The sequence below is a fragment of the Astyanax mexicanus genome, chromosome 7 (assembly GCF_023375975.1).
Source record: "Astyanax mexicanus isolate ESR-SI-001 chromosome 7, AstMex3_surface, whole genome shotgun sequence".
Taxonomy (NCBI): domain Eukaryota; kingdom Metazoa; phylum Chordata; class Actinopteri; order Characiformes; family Acestrorhamphidae; genus Astyanax; species Astyanax mexicanus.
This window is the reverse complement of record NC_064414.1, coordinates 52,297,429-52,314,616: the sequence shown is the minus strand read 5'-3', so window position 1 is coordinate 52,314,616 and position 17,188 is coordinate 52,297,429. Positions and strand designations below refer to the sequence as shown.

Genomic DNA, 17,188 nt, shown 5'->3' with positions numbered 1-17,188 from the left:
TTTTGTATTAATGGAGAGCAGCTTTAAGGTTTAAACACTGTCAGCAGTCAGCGGGGTTTCATTTTGGAATTAGAAGCGAAGGAGAGAGAAATCCTTGGACTTGGCGAGTTCAGTTCAGTTTTTCCATGACGAAACACAAGAAATCAGTCACAGTTGTTGTTGTTTGGGCTTTGGCCTCAGCTGAGATGAAAACCCTGCTGTTTGAAGCTGAAGGAGAAACCCAGAGTAGGTCAGTCAGTACAGTGCAGGTTACATTAATGGAATCATTTATATGATTTTCCTATTTTTTGTAACATTGTAAAGCTCATATTCCAAAAGAGTGAAGCTTCAGAACTAACATGAAATGATGCACTATGAAAGATAGAGGTCGAGTGCAAATCACTTCCACACTGATACGAGCACAGATATGTGTACAGAGCACAAATAAAGATCAATCAGGATTTTCATTTTGAAATTAAAAGAAAGAAAAATCCTGCTGTTTAAAGGTAAATAAGCTAATGTTGAGGCCCTGTAAAAACCCAGAGCAAGTCAGCACAACTCAGGTTACATTGAATAAATAATATCCTCTTGAGACCCTATGTCCTCATAAGTGGACATTACATTTCTGCTTCTCTGCACCATGATAATAAATTATTATTATAATTTTTTGAAACGTTGATCCTTTGGCCTTATATAGAGATACTGCCTAGAACAACTAGTGTTCACATAACATTATACTTAATTGATTAAAAAAAAAGATGGCGGGAATTCCAGTCAAAAGTTTTTACAGCCAGTCCAGGCAGATAAATGGTCTAGGTAACAATTCTCATAGAATTTTATGTGTGAAAGTAGTTAATTTACTTACTGTAGACTTGGGTCCTTCTGCTCTCAAATGGCAAGGATCATTTTTAATTGTTTTACTACTGTCCCCAAACAAGGACATTTGCAAAAACGATTTCCTGTACAAAGACGAAGTTTAGTTTTTATACTTGGTAGGTCTTTCTAATCAAATAGCTAGGATAAATTAAAAATACACACTAAGCAAAATCTGGGTCTCAGGATGATATAGCAAAAATATTTTATAATAAACATGATTGTAGTCAAGTCATTTTTCATGTTTGGGTGTTATACAGTTTCAGACAGTGTAAGACTTTCGGATTTCATCCAGTATTACAAACATTAGTAAGGAATACAATTTAAGAAAACCATGTGTGATCGCAGTGGAATGTATGCTTACATTGCTTCTTACTAAACCAGTCTTGAAGCTCTGGAAAAAAATAAGAGACCACTTAAAATGATGAGTTCTTTGATTTTAATATATTGAAAACCTCTGGAATATAATCAAGAGGAAGATGGATGATCACAAACCATCAAACCACCAAACTGAACTGCTTGGATTTTTGCACCAGGAGTAAAGCAGCATAAAGTTATCCAAAAGCAGTGTGTAAGACTGGTGGAGGAGGAGAACATGATGCCAAAATGCATGAAAACTGTGACTAAAAACCAGGGTTATTCCACAAAATATTGATTGATTCTGAACTCTTAAAACTTTATGAATATGAACTTGTTTTCTTTGCATTATTTGAGGTCTGAAAGCTCTGCATCTTTTTTGTTATTTCAGCCATTTCTCATTTTCTGTAAATAAATGCTCTAAATTACAATATTTTTATTTGGAATTTGGGAGAAATGTTGTTTGTAGTTTATTAAATAAAACAACAATGTTCATTTTACTCAAATATAAACCTATAAATAGTAAAATCAGAGAAACTGATTCAGAAACTGAAGTGCTCTCTTATTTTTTTCCAGAGCTGTAGAAGTAAGCTTGAGTTACCAAACCGGTCATGTTGTAATGTGGTGTGAAGAGTGTGTGATCATACTGCAGCCCAAGGTTTTGATTTGTGTGGTTTGTCTGTTTTACAACTGGAATATATTCATATTCACTAGTGTATTTCTGTTGTTTGTTTTTTTCCCAGCATTCCTGCATTCTCCTCACCAGCCGGTCTACACAGCAACCAAACACGGCGTCATCGGCTTCTCCAGAGCCATGGCAGTGAGTACCATCACCTTTCCCCTTCTCACTGCAAAGTGTCCAATAACCTGCTGAATTCTTCAATTCTTCATGGAATTCTTGCATGGAATAATGTGAGATGTGGGAACAGATGTAGTTCTTCTTTCAACCCTGAAAATAGCTAAATAATGCAAGCATATTTCAGAGCTTGACCAACAGCTCTAATAAACAGTGATGACCTGTGAGGGATACAGTATATTGGTACAGGAGTATGGGTATAAAGATAGGTATTGGGCATGAATATGGATTTGGGTTTGAGTATAGGTATAGGTATAGGTATTGGTAAGCTATGAGTATTGGTGTAGGTAATAATATAGATTGGTATTGTTATATGAATTGGTAAGGATGCATACTGGTATTGTATGGATATGAATATTAGTAGGTCGTTACAACTATAGGTAATGGTATGAGCAATGGTAAGGATGGCTATTGGTATAGTATTGGTATATGTATTGGGAGAGATGAGTATTGATATGGTATTGGTATACATATTGGCAAGGACGGGTAATGGGATGCTTACTGAAAAGGATGGGTTTTGGAATGGTATTGGCAGAATGGATATTAGTATACTATTGGTATGTGTATTGGTTTGGAGTGTATTGGCATGATTATAACTATGGTTAATTGTATGAGTGTTGGTAAGGATGGGTATTGGTATTGTATGGATATGAATATCTGTAGATGTGTTGGTATCGTTTATTTTATTACCATTACTTGTAGTATTACAATTACTACAAGTAATGGTATGAGCAATGGTATGGATGGGTTTTGGTATGGTATTGGTATATGTGTTGGTATGGATGGGTATTGGTATATTATTGGTATATGGATTGGAAAGGATGGGTATTGGTATATGCAATGGTATGGATGGGTATTGGTATATTATTGGTATATGGATTGGAAAGGATGGGTATTGGTACATGCAATGGTATGCATGGGTATTGGTATATTATTGGTATATGGACTGGTAAGGATGGGTATTGGTACATTATTGGTATTAGTCTTGGTAAGGATGGGTATTGGTATAGTATTGGTATATGCACTGGGAAAGATGGGTATAAGTCTGGTTTTGGTATAGAAATTGGCAAAGATGGGTAATCGTATACATATTGGTAAGCATGGGTATTGGTATGGTATGGTATGGTATTGGTATACATATTGGTAAGGAGGGGTATTGGCATATTAATTGTAAAGAATGGGTATTAGTATACTATTGATATGCATATTGATATGGATGAGTATTGGTAAATGTATCGGTATGGATGTTTATTGATTGGTATACATATTGTTAAGAATGGATGTATGTATGTATGTATGTAATGGTATGGATAGGTATCAGTGTAGTATGGTACAGTATGAGTGGGTAGTGTTATAGATATTGGGATTAGAGTATTGGAATGGGTATAGTATGGAAGGCCATAAGAGCTGTATAAAAGGCTACTGTATACATTACATATTATAATTATAAAGCCTACATGTGTCCATATATAAGTTTAACTCTGTTTAATAGATTTGAATCAGCTTTTTCAGTTTTTCCTTCTATTTAAAACAACTAATAATATCTATTTCTGGAAAAAAATAAGTTTACCATGTGGAACGCCTTATCCTTTCCTCAGAAACACATCTATTTATTTTTCCTTTTTTCACTTGTATGATTCCTTTTGTCCTACTCAGCCCAAACAGTATCATCCCAGACTGCACGTCATCATCAACCAACACCTTAGTCAGACCATGAGAGTTAATCCCTCTGTTTACAGGAGTCTTAGTCAGAGCATTAGATTAACAGTGTTAGTCAGAGTAACACAATAAGAGCTTTAGTCAGAATCATTAGAAATGGTTTCAGGGCAGGTCTTTGTTACCTCCTCACATTCTGCTGCACACACCGAAGGTCTGGAAGTGACCATTAGCTTCCTGTTCAGTGTACAGGAAGTTACAGTGTGTTTATAATGTAAACGAAGGAGCGTTTGTGTAGAATAGTTCTGGTTTGGGAGTTCAGTCTCATTCTATAACAACAGAAAGCGTTTGTTTCCTGACCTACGAGTAGAAGAAGGCTGTAGGTGTGGATGTCTTACGTAACTGTGGTTCTACTAAAGCAGGTCATCTGGAATTTGGGTATTTGGGGCAGAACATTGCTAGAATTAGTAATATTATCTGACTGGAAATATGACATTTATATACAGCTCTGTAAAAAATTAAGAGAGCACTTCAGTTTCTGAGTCAGTTTCTCTGATTTTGCTATTTATAGGTTTATGTTTGAGTAAAATGAACATTGTTGTTTTATTCTATAAACTACAGACAACATTTCTCCCAAATTCCAAATAAACATATTGTCAATTAGAGCAGTTATTTGCAGAAAATGAAAAATGGCTGAAAGAACAAAAAAAAGATGCAGATCTTTCAGACCTCAAATAATGCAAGGAAAACAAGTTCATATTCATAAAGTTTTAAGAGTTCAGAAATCAATATTTGGTGGAATAACCCTGGTGGTTTTTAATCACAGTTTTCATGCATCTTGGCATCATGTTCTCCTCCACCAGTCTTACACACTGCTTTTGGATAACTTTATGCTGCTTTACTCCTGGTGCAGAAATTCAAGCAGTTCAGTTTGGTGGTTTGATGGCTTGTGATCGTCCATCTTCCTCTGGATTATATTCCAGAGGTTTTCTCTTCAGTAAATTAAAAAAACTCATAATTTTTAAGTGGTCTCATATTTTTATAGTTGTATAGCGTATTATGTGAAATTACAATTTTCTTAACGTTGGATAAAGCACAGTACAATAAACGCTATTTTCAGGTACCTTTATTACAGATTTCAGGTTTGCACACTTCAGATGTTAAACAGTTCCTTTTTGTTTGTAAAAAACTGATTTATTATATTATACATAACATACAGGAATACAGGAAGCTTACTGTAAAGTATTTAAACATACTATTGATATTGTGTTGTTTTTTGCCATTTTGTTTTTGTGTAAATGGTTTAGATTAGTCTCAAAATTCCTAAAAGCATTGCATTTAAGATCTACATACCTGCACATGCCTTGTGTTAGATTCTATAATTTATATGTATATTGTATATAGTGTTACAGAAGAGATATGCTGACCTAGAGCATTTATATGCAGACAATGAGAAATGGCTGAAATAAAAAAAGGATGCAGAGCTTTCAGACCTCCAATAATGCAAAGAAAACTTGTTCATATTCATACAGTTTTAAGGGTCAGAAATCAATATTTGGTCGAATAATCCTGTTTTGTAATCACAGTTGTCATGCATCTTGGCATCATGTTCTCCTCCACCAGTCTTACACACTGCTTTTGGATATCTTTATGCTGCTTTACTCCTGGTGCCAAAATGTATTCAAGCAGTTCAGTTTGGTGGTTTGATGGTTTGCGATCATCCATCTTCCTCTTGCTTATATTCCAGAGGTTTTCAATTTGGTAAAATCACAGAAACCCATCCTTGTCTGAAATAAAATACAGGAATACAGGAAGCTTACTGTAAAGTATATAAACATTTTATTGATATTGTGTTGCTTTTTGCCATTTTGTTTTTGTGTAAATGGTTTAGATTTGTCTTTAAATGCTACTCAAAATTATTATAAGTTGCCTTGTGTTAGGTTCTCTAGTTTATGTGTATATATTATACAGTATATAGTGTTACAGTAGAGGAATGCTGACCTGATGAGCTCTCAGATAATATCACCCTCTCCTCAGTCTTCTGGTTGACACATTCTTTGTGTGAGCGCTGTTATTTGTGCTGACCGTGTTTGGACATGTTCTTGTGTCTGGCAGGACGCGTCTGAGCAGTGTGATTACGGGGTGAGGATCAACGCCCTGTGCCCGGCCTTCGTGGACACGCAGCTCCTCCAAACCGTGGAGAGCGAGGAGACCATGGGCAAATTCGTCAAGTTTAAAGACGAGTTCAAGCAGAGGATGGACAAGTACGGGGTGCTGAAGTAAGTAGAGGCCATGTAATATTTGCTATTCGACGGTAAAAGTAGGGACATTATGGAAAAAAAAAAATTGTCGATTTTTAGTTTACTACATAATTTGAACACACAAACTGTCCCTTACACTGTGTCAATTTTTTTTTAGTGAACGGACCAATAAAAACTCTTAAAAATGACCTTTTTTCTCTCTCCTGTAAAGTTGCTGTTTTGGAGATACTTGTTTTTCATTGGACAGCGACGATATACAGATGTTGGACAATGAAACTGAAACACCTGTCATTTTAGTGTGGGAGGTTTCATGTCTAAATTGGAGCAGCCTGGTGGCCAATCTTCATTAATTGCACATTGCACCAGTAAGAGCAGTAAAAGTGTGAATGTTCAATTAGCAGGGTAAGAGCACAGTTCTGCTCTAAATATTGCAATGCACACAACATTATGGGTGACATACCAGAGTTCAAAAGAGGACAAATTGTTGGTGCACGTCTTGCTGGAGCATCTGTGACCAAGACAGCAAGTCTTTGTGATGCATCAAGAGCCACGGTATCCAGGGTAATGTCAGCATACCACCAAGAAGGACCAACCACATCCAACAGGATTAACTGTGGACGCTGCAAGAGGAAGCTGTCTGAAAGGGATGTTCGGGTGCTAACCCGGATTGTATCCAATAAAAAACATAAAACCACGGCTGATCAAATCACGGCAGAATTCAATGTGCACCTCAACTCTCCTGTTTCCACCAGAACTGTCCGTCACCACAATCAATTATTGTGCTCTAAAACCAGGTGTTTCAGTTTCATTGTCCAACAACTGTACTTTGAGTTATATTTACAAATGCCACTTAAATGCCTCACTTTGCCATGAGCACACTAGCCAGGGTCCCTCTACTAGCCCACCATGCTCCGCAAATTCAGCAACCTGATTGGCTGTTTCCATGCACACAGTGGTCTCCTTATTAATAATACAGCTGAGCCGAGCAAAACAATTCGGGGCTAATGGAAAATTATTCCAGAAGCCCAGGCCAGGCAATGCCCATGTAAGAGACCACTTAAAAACGATGAGTATCTTTGATTTTACCAAATTGAAAACCTCTGGAATATAATCAAGAGGAAGATGGATGATCACAAGCCATCAAACCACCAAACTGAACTGCTTGAATGTTTGCACCAGGAGTAAAGCAGCATAAAGTTATCCAAAAGCAGTGTGTAAGACTGGTGGAGAGCATGGAGAACATGATGCCAAGATGCATAAAAAATGTTTTTTGGTTATTCCACCAAATATTGATTTCTGAACTCTTAAACCTTTATGAATATGAACTTGTTTGTTTTCTTTGCATTATATGAGGTCTGAAAGCTCTGCAGCTTTTTTTATTATTTCAGACATTTCTCATTTTCTGCAAAAATGCTCCAAATGACAATATTTTTGTATTTTTATTTGGAATTTGGGAGAAATGTTGTACATAGTTTATTGAATGAAAAAGCAATGTTCATTTTACTCAAACATTCAACTATAAATAGCAAAATCAGAGAAACTGATTCAGAAACTGAAGTGCTCTCTTAATGTTTTTCAGAGCTGTAGATAAGTCTGATGAATCCTCTCTAGAGTCGTCTCTAGATTAGATATAGTCTTGTTGATGTGGGAGGTCTGTTGTTTTCATATTTTCAGGTTATCTGTTATCTGTGAGAGTATGTACTGTACACAGAGCGCTGGGGAGTTCAGGGTAAAGGCAGATCTAACTCTCCGATCTTCAGATCAGTGCTGCACAGCTGGAGCTCCACCAGAGCTCAGCGTGATCACTGTTCCGCTTGATGGAGCAGGATTTCTCTTTGGAATTCTTTGAGCTGGGATTGCTCAATAGGAATGAATGTCTTTGGTATCTTCTGCTTGTCAGGCTGGACTTTTGAAAACAAAAAAAGCTATCATATTATAGGGGTGGGCGATATGGCAAAATTTATAAAAAAATATCATATCTTTTTTAAAATTAAAATTGGCAAAACATCAATTAAAAAAGAATACAACTCAGACACACACAGATTGAATAGAAGTATTTTATTAAATAAAGTACACAGGGATCATACACAGGCATGGGGATAACAGAGGGCAGGCAAACATCAGGGTCAAAAGGTCCACAAACAATGTTGAAAATGAGAGCGTACTTATAGGTGGTGAATTTAAAGTATTTATAGGTGATGAATCAGGTGTGTTCAATATTCAGGTGATGAGCTTCCTGGTAGTGCCGTGTAAAGGAGGAATGTCATTGTGTAGTTCAAAGGCTGAAGGTGTGACATTGTAACACACCAAATGTCTTTCTGACTAGTCTGTAGAGTGTTAACACATCACATTAACACATTGTTCTACAAAGAATTTATAGTATTTAAAATGTTACATGAGTGTAATCCACCCTGCAGATGCCTGTAGGAGACGTGCTGAACGCTGTCTGAAGTTGGCCTTACATGCTCTGAATCTTTTTTAGCAGAAACACACTGATATACTCAGTTAGTGCTTTGGATAGAGGACAGCACAGATCGGACTGCAGCCAAATCACCTCGATATCATCACCTGCTGATAGAGCTGTTATCTGTCTGGATCTCTGGAATTCAGGGGAAATGTCTTGTAGAAATAGACCTGGATAAAATCTTGTAGATTTGGAATCATTTTGATTCGCTGGTTTCAGACAAAACAGGGTTTTATCTCAGCAGTGAGTGTATTTTACAGTTTTATTTAATACTAGTGCACAGAGACTGTACAAAAAGATGGACGCCATGTCTCCGTTCCCATTTATTCAATGAAAATGAAGCCAAAATCTTCCGCCATGTTGGTGATCCTGACACCCGATTCTGCGCAGTAGAGACCAGAGGAGGGAGAAAGACTGTGGAGAGCAGCCTACTCATTTAAATAACCCCGCCCCTGAGGGCTGCCTCACGGTCACAGACTGCAGAGCGGGGCGGAGCGGAGCTGACGGTCTGTTACTGGTCCAGCCTATAACCACACCTTTTTTGAATAGAGCTGAATAACGTTTTAAAAAACGAATTCTGTGGGGATATAAAAATTTTACAATATAAGCAGAGGTTACACTAGCTGCTGCATTTAAATAAAGGTGGTAGAATTACAGTATATTAGAAAAAAACGTGATTGAAAGTTGTTCTGTTTTGCCATTGAAACCTATGGGGATGGGTGGGGTTACACAGCTTTCTGAAACCGAACAGCAGGGGGCGCCCGACCTGTGGTGGCTTCACTTTTGAGAGACGATGCTCTGTCCAGCTATACACAGTCTATGCTAATGCATCTCAAAAAAATTAGAATATCATTGAAAAGTTACTTTATTTCAGTAATTCCTTTCAAAATGTGAAACCCATATATTATTTAGATATATGACACACAGAGCAATCTATTTTATTTATTTTTATTGTTGATGATTATCTTACAGCACTTCATGCTTTCCTCTGCTGACAAATGTTATAGAGATGCAGATTTCATTTTCCAGCAGGACTTGGCACACTGCCAAAAGTACCAGTTGGTCTTATATAATATTCTAATTTTCTGAGACACTAATTTTTGGGTTTTTTATTGGCTGTAAGCTTCATAATCATCAACAATAAAAGAAATAAACGCTTAAAATAGATCACTGTACGTGTAATATATCTATATAATATATGAGTTTCACATTTTCAACTGAATTACTGAAATAAAGTAACTTTTCAATGATATTCTAAATTTTTGAGATGCACTAGCAAATGTCTCTCAGATATCAATGTTATTTCTATATAAATGAATGGGGTGCAAATGTTTGTACACCCAACTGTGAAGCTGACAATTAATAATAAATTAGTAAGCACAGCAACCACCTAGCAACACTTCAGCAACCTAGTAAGGCAAACGCTTGCTCTCTTTTTGTTTTGTAACATGTTTAGCAAGTTTCCCATTTACGCTGTTTTGTAAATTCTTACGTAAAAGTTATTCTTATGTTAAAGTTATGTAAAACTCTATATAGCATTAGAAAAAAAAATACACATGAAGAATCCTATCTTACACATTGCACGAGGCTTGTCACGATGTTCATTGCTATCTTACACACCACCAAGTGTCCATTTTTATGCCTTTCACTTGCGTTGTTTAAATAGCAACGATGCTTCTGAATATATATCTATGGTGATGGGCGTGGTGGTCTGGAAATGAAGTGTGTTCAGGTACATTTCTGGTGTATTGCTATCTCTACCTTGGCAAGGAAAAACACAGGTGCTCCACTGACTGAATACAACCTAGACAGACATCAACAGTCAGACGTTCATTGCTATCTTGGCAGTAAATTGTCGAAGAATGGCGCATCCCCAACATGCATACACCTCCACCTGTTATGCACATATGAACACACAGCAGTGCATAAACACAACTTTTAAATAGAGTGAATGAGTGTAAACGTGCAGGTCAGCTTCCTCTGATGAGAAGTGTTGAACACGTCCAGGTAGCTGTGCCGTTAAAATAGCAATCCGCCAAAGTCAGAGCACACCTGACTCTTCAAGGGAATGATGAGCAAGAGACATGCTCATTGGATTACTTCACATTACGGCCAAAATTAAACACACCCATGATTATTTAAGATAATTAGTACATGCCTTTTGTGAGTTTCGAGCTAAGCAAGGTGTACCTTTCCCGTTGTTACGATAGCAAAGACACACTGAGGCACCCTAAATCAAGCTGCATATTGTGTGGTTCACTGCCAGCTTATAAATTAGTAAAATAGGACCTTGAGAAGGTGTTTATCTGAGTTTATCTGTGAAACACAGCTCATAAATGTGTGTTTATGTTCTCCGCTGATGTTTTCTGTGTGTGTTTTTCAGGCCGTCTCTGATCGCGGAGGGAATGATGCGCATTATAACAGATGAGACTCTGAACGGGGCGGTGATGAAGATCACATGTTCTAAAGGGATTCACTTCCACACCTACGAGCCGCTCTCAGCCTGAACCAGCACCTCAGCTAACCATCAGCCGAACCGTCAGCAGCTCCAGCTCAGGGTCTTCATTCAGCTGCACTCGGAGCGCTGGTTAACCCCTGCACTGTACTGGCCTTAATCTAAACACCAACTACAAGAGGAGTCTGAACTCAGAGACTCTCAGCACTGGTCCTGATTTAACCCTTAGTAAATTCAATATTGGAGGTACAGGGGTTGGACAATGAAACTGAAACACCTGTCTAATTTTAGTGTGGGAGGTTTCATGGCTAAATTGGAGCAGCCTGGTGGCCAATCTTCATTAATTGCACGTTGCACCAGTAAGAGCGTGAAGAGTGTGAAGGTTCAATTAGCAGAGTAAGAGCACAGTTCTGCTCTAAATATTGCAATGCACACAACATTATGGGTGACATACCAGAGTTCAAAAGAGGACAAATTGTTGGTGCACGTCTTGCTGGAGCATCTGTGACCAAGACAGCAAGTCTTTGTGATGCATCAAGAGCCACGGTATCCAGGGTAATGTCAGCATACCACCAAGAAGAACCAACCACATCCAACAGGATTAACTGTGGACGCTGTCTGAAAGGGATGTTCGGGTGCTAACCCGGATTGTATCCAAAAAACATAAAACCACGGCTGATCAAATCACGGCAGAATTCAATCTGCACCTCAACTCTCCTGTTTCCACCAGAACTGTCCGTCACCACAATAATTTATTGTGCTCTAAAACCAGGAGTTTCAGTTTCATTGTCCAACCCCTGTAATTATCAATTCATTGTGTGAAAAAATATATATACGACCAGCACTGAGAACATCTTCCCCACATTTTTAAATTCATGTTATTGTCAAAAAGCAGAGTTTGAGCCCAAATCTGCATCATCTATAGTGTAAAATATTACTGCCAATATATACTCAGCGTAGACTTATTATCCTGAGAAAATTATCGTAAGTGAACTTAACTGTGTCTAGAGTCTATCTGAAGACATTAGGCGCAATCTAATGTTTTTAATCCAACAACAAGTTTGGACACACCTTAAATTTATTGTAGATTTAATTAATTTCTAAACAAAAAAGGGTTAAACAAACCAGAATATGTTTTATATTTTGCATTCTTCAAAGTATAATTTCTTGTGTTGTTTAGATTAAACAGTTTTGCACATCTCTGCTGGATTTTCTCAGTCAGCTTTATGAGGTAGAGTCACCTGGAATTCAGGCTTTCAGTTAACAGCTGCGCTGAACTCATCAAGAGTTAATTACTTATATTTCTTGCCTCTTAATAAAGTGTTTGAGAGCATCAGTTATTATCATAAATTATCCTCAAGTGCAGTCGCAAAAAAGACCATCAGAAATTTTATTATGATGGAACTGGCACTCATCAGGACCGCCACAGGAAAGGAAGAGAAGAGAAAGACTTTTCCAGCCTCAGAAACCACAAGTTAAAAACCCAGATATAATTACCTGGTTTGTTTAACACTTTTAAGTTACTACATGATTCCTTATGTGCTATTTTATAGTCTGGATCACTTTACTATTCATTTACAATGTAGGAAAAATAGGTATAATTTATGCTGTTTAATGTATTATAAATACATTCATTCATGCATTCATGTATAGGAAATATTATCAACATTTTAAAATAAATGATTGATCATTTTAATCAATAATACACTATAGATGAGGCAGATATAGCTTAAATTAAAAAAGTTGGCGTAGTCGGCAGGAATCAGGACGCACCAACTCTCTCTAAAAAAAAGATAACCCCCATATTTTTTAATTGGTTAAAAATGATCAGGGTAAATCAATCTGCATGTTATTCACGTTCAGACGTTGATAATTTCAGGTTTTACACCCTTATTAAAGCCATGTAAACAGGTGTGAGGGAGCTTTTAGCTGCAGTGTGTTTGTTTTAATGATCTGTTGTATAAATATGTGTTGTGTGATTGTAACCATGTTTATAAGGATTCTTATGAAACAGTTCTTTATGTGCCTTCATATTTATTAATATTAGTTTCCGCTATATGGCCTTAATCTTACCTCATTAGCCACGAATCCATTTTATTATACATGTACGTGTTTTTTGTTACAGTTGTTTCCAAAATTCTGCATTTATGTACAATGCAAAACTAGTTGTACCAAAGAATAACCAAAAAAAGATGTTTTTTTTGTAAAGAAGGAAATTATTCTTTTCATAATAATAAAGGGAAATATAAATTGAGCATTATGTGGAAAGTGTGTTCATTTGTGGTGTATTAAAGCTTTTAATTTAAGCTATGAATTATAATGTTTTTACAATATTTCAATTTTTTTTTTTTTATGTAACCCTTCGGTTCAACTGTGAGAAACAGAAATGATTATTTTTTTTCTGGAACAAATTTAAATTTGATGAATTTTAAATGATCTGAAAGCCATATTAATTTAATACATAATTTGTGTATGTATATTTAAATACAGTTTAAAGTAAACATAAATTATTTGTTTGTTTATTTATTATTTTAATTAAAAAAAAAAAAACGCATTATGTCTCAAATTCGAACTGAAAACAAAAGGACTTAGGTCGGATATTTTTACCCTTTGAAGCTTATATTTAAAGTTCTATATGAGTCCTACATTGTATGTTCATAATATATAACATTTAGGGGAGGGAGAAATGTATAATTTTCCATTTATATATTCAATAGACCAATTACACCCAGCAGAAATGGTTTCAAGCAGCAAAAATAATAGATTTTAGAAAAAAAAATGTTTTTCCTTTAATTTTAAACTTCTATTTTTGAAACTGGGATAAGCTTATTTGTATAATCAATAATTTCTGTGGAATTATTAAGCAGAAACAGCATTCATACACAGCAGTCACCTTTAGTTTCATTTGCAGCAATACATGCGCATGCAATGCCACTGCCTCCACCATGTTTAACAGATGACGTGGTAAGCTTTCGCATAATGAGCCCTTCCTTTCTTCCTCATATGCTTTTTTCACCATTCTGATATTCTAATAAATTAATCTTGGTTTAATTTGAGTATAAATTACTATATTCTACAAATGGACAGATCCATGTTTTTGGGGCTGATATTGTTCACTGATTGTCTTGTACTTATTAATCCATATTATACCACAGTTAGTCCCGACCCTGCAATATGATTGGCTGAGAGGTGTTCTATGAGTGCCGTTATCAGCTGGTAATGCACTGTAACCGAAGCTCTCCATGCATTACTCCACCACATACAGGTAACCTAGCAATGATGCAGCGCTTACAAGCCAAACAGCGCAGCTACAAACAGAGCAGCAATGGAACTATTTTAACTGGTTTGAACTTAGTTTTTATAATCAAAAAGATCCTATTTTCTCATCCTTTTCACTCAAAATCTTTCAATATACAGGGATAATGTAACTGTGGTAAAATCGCAATAATACACTCAAGGTTGATGTTATAATGTGTAATATTGGAACTAGTATGCTGATCTACGACTGCAGCACAGCAGTGCCAATATTACACATTATAGCACTCCTTTTTGTGTATTATTGCTTAAATATACCAGTGTAAAATGATCAGCTCTCAAGATATAATGTTTGATCATTATGTTCGATTGCATTCTCATAAAAAAACAAGGTATTTCCTGTATTATTTAATATACAGGACTCCCTATCGTTACTTTTAATTTAGTAACTCATTTAAAGAATCATTTCAAATTTAACACCATTTTGTTAACATATTAAATCATATTAACATTTAAATTTTTATTGTTTAATATCCTTTTTTTTATAATTATTTTTAATCTGCAGTTTTCCTCATGACTGTCAGGTGATAATGTACAGCAGAAGGTAGTGTAGTGATGATTAGATTTAAATAGAGACTGAATTCCAGGTGTGGCTCAGTCTTTAACCTTATTTAACCTTTCAGAGATCAGTTCTCTAAACTATCACTGCTTTCTGTTACCTCCAAAAGTCCCCTAGTGTAACCTGTAAAACAACCCATTATTTGTTATTGAGTGACTTGTTTTAGGAGGAAAATTGTTGTATTTAAAAATGCATTAAAGAACAAAAGAGCACATTTAAATTTGAATGTAAAAAAAAATCAAGTTCAAGAAATAAATATATATATACTTTTGTTTTGATTCTTATAATCTTAGTTGATTATTAATATTAATTTGATCATTTTTAGCACGTATCATTTTATTTTATCATTTACTTTTACTATTAATTTTTTTACTAAAAAAAAGTGTAAAATTACATTTTAACTCTTCTGTTCAACTGAGAGAAACAGAAATGCTTTTTATTTCTGTATCAAATTAATTTGACGCATGATTAATCAGCCGAAAGCCAATTTTAAAAATTCATATTTTAATTTAATTTAATCAATAGTTACTGTATGAACACTCAAAGTACTGTTTAAAGTAAAGATAAATTATTATTGGCTGATTTCAAGTTAAAGAAAAAATCAAGTTCTGTTTAACTGTGAGAAACAGCAATGATTTTTATTTCCGAATTAATTTGATGTATGTTTATATATCAGCATTATACTATTTACACTCCACGTACAGTATATTGTGACCACTTGCTTTTTTATGATAAATCAATATATATATATATATATATATATATATATATATATATATATATATATATATATATTAACACATATAAATGTGCTAAATATCATGTTTACTGAAAAAAAAAATGGTCAAACCTGGTTGAAACTATTACTCATTATAATTTTTTTATTCTTTCTTCATCCAAAAGAGGTTCTTCTGTAGCATCATTTAAAAAAAAAACTCTATAGCAATTTTATTTTATTTGAGTTAATCAGTTAATCAACTCAAACTAAACATACTTTTGGTTCCCTTCAGTTATTCTCCTGGAAACATCTGTGGATTTGGACCGTAGTCTGAGAACCTCACATGGTCTCCAGAGCTCCTCCAGCCTGTGCTGTGTTTACATGTTCGGTCTAAAACACACATGCGGATGATTGTGAGGTTGGAGTTAAACACTGTTTAATTAGAGTTAATGTGACGGAGCTTAATCAAAGAGACTGATTACACAGGCTCTCAGTTACAGCTGCTGCACTTCTAAACACCGGACGGGTCAGCGCAGACCATAATAATACACTCAGACTGGCCTGATCTGATTGGCTGATAAAACAGAATCAGAATAACAAATAAGTAGGTATTTATTAATAAACCAATACACTAACTCAATTTAAAGAGCAGAAACTGTACTTAAGTGAAAATTTAACTCTAACTAACTCAAAAGAGCAGAAAAAGAAATGCCCTACAAAGGTGTGACAGAGAAAGGTGGGTTTGACTGGGATTTATATAGAGTGCTGCACCCCACCGGGGATTCTGGGAGTTGGAGTTCTGAGACCCTACTCTGCCACTGCCCATCACAATAACTCAATTAAACAGGTAAAACTGTACTACAAAACAAATTATGGTTACCTCCTTAAAATCTAACTAAAAAGCAAATAAACTGTTCTAATGAAAGTATTGGTACTGTGTATACAATATAACTCAATTAAGAGAGTAGAAACTGCACTAGAGTGAAAGTATGAGTTCTATATCACAATTTAACTTAATTAAGAGGAGAGAGACTCTACTATAGTGAAAGTATGAGTGTTATATCACAATTTAACTCAATTAAGAGAGCAAAAACTGTGCTACAGTGGAAGTATGAGAACTGTAATGCAGTCTAACTCAATAAAGAGAGCAGAAATTGTACTATACTGTAATGAACATACAGGTACTGCAACTCAAATAAAAGAGCAGAAAATCTGTACTATAGAGCAAGTCCTGGCACTGTATCACAACCTAACTCAATTAAGAGGGTAAAACTGTACAGTGGAAGTATGAGTACTGTATCACAATCTAACTCAAAAGAAAGAGCAGGAACTAATCTATAATGAAAGTACCGGCACTGTAACAAAACTTAACTCAAATAGAAGAGCAGAAAATCTGTACTTCAGCGCAGGTTCTGCCACTGTATTGCAACCTAACTCAATTAAGAGAGATGAAACTGTACTACAGTGGAAGTATGAGTACCGTATCTTAATCTAACTCAAACGAAAGAGCAGAAACTGTTCTATAATGAAAGTACAGGTACTGTAACAAAACTTAACTCAAATAAAAGAGAATAAACTCTTTATTACTGTTACGTGCAAATGCACGCAGGGCATGTTTGTGTGTGTGTGTGTCTGTCTGCAGGTACAGCCTGGGGTGTGGTCCAGGTGCTGAGGTTCCACAGTGGGTGGAGCTCC

At 35.7% G+C, this 17,188-nt stretch overlaps 1 protein-coding gene across 2 annotated transcripts in view; it reads left to right on the top strand.

Moving 5' to 3' along the window:
- Window positions 1-13,155, top strand: part of hpgd (15-hydroxyprostaglandin dehydrogenase) — a 34,390-nt gene extending 21,235 nt beyond the window's left edge. The window contains exons 5-7 of one of the 2 annotated variants that reach the window (XM_022684547.2): window positions 1,953-2,029; window positions 5,837-6,000; window positions 10,830-13,155. In XM_022684547.2, coding sequence (XP_022540268.1) covers window positions 1,953-2,029; window positions 5,837-6,000; window positions 10,830-10,953 — 365 coding nt within the window. In that variant the 3' untranslated portion in view covers window positions 10,954-13,155. The remainder of the gene's footprint in view (window positions 1-1,952; window positions 2,030-5,836; window positions 6,001-10,829) is intronic. The other variant, XM_049481410.1, reaches the window with a different exon arrangement.
- Window positions 13,156-17,188: the final 4,033 nt, after the last annotated feature.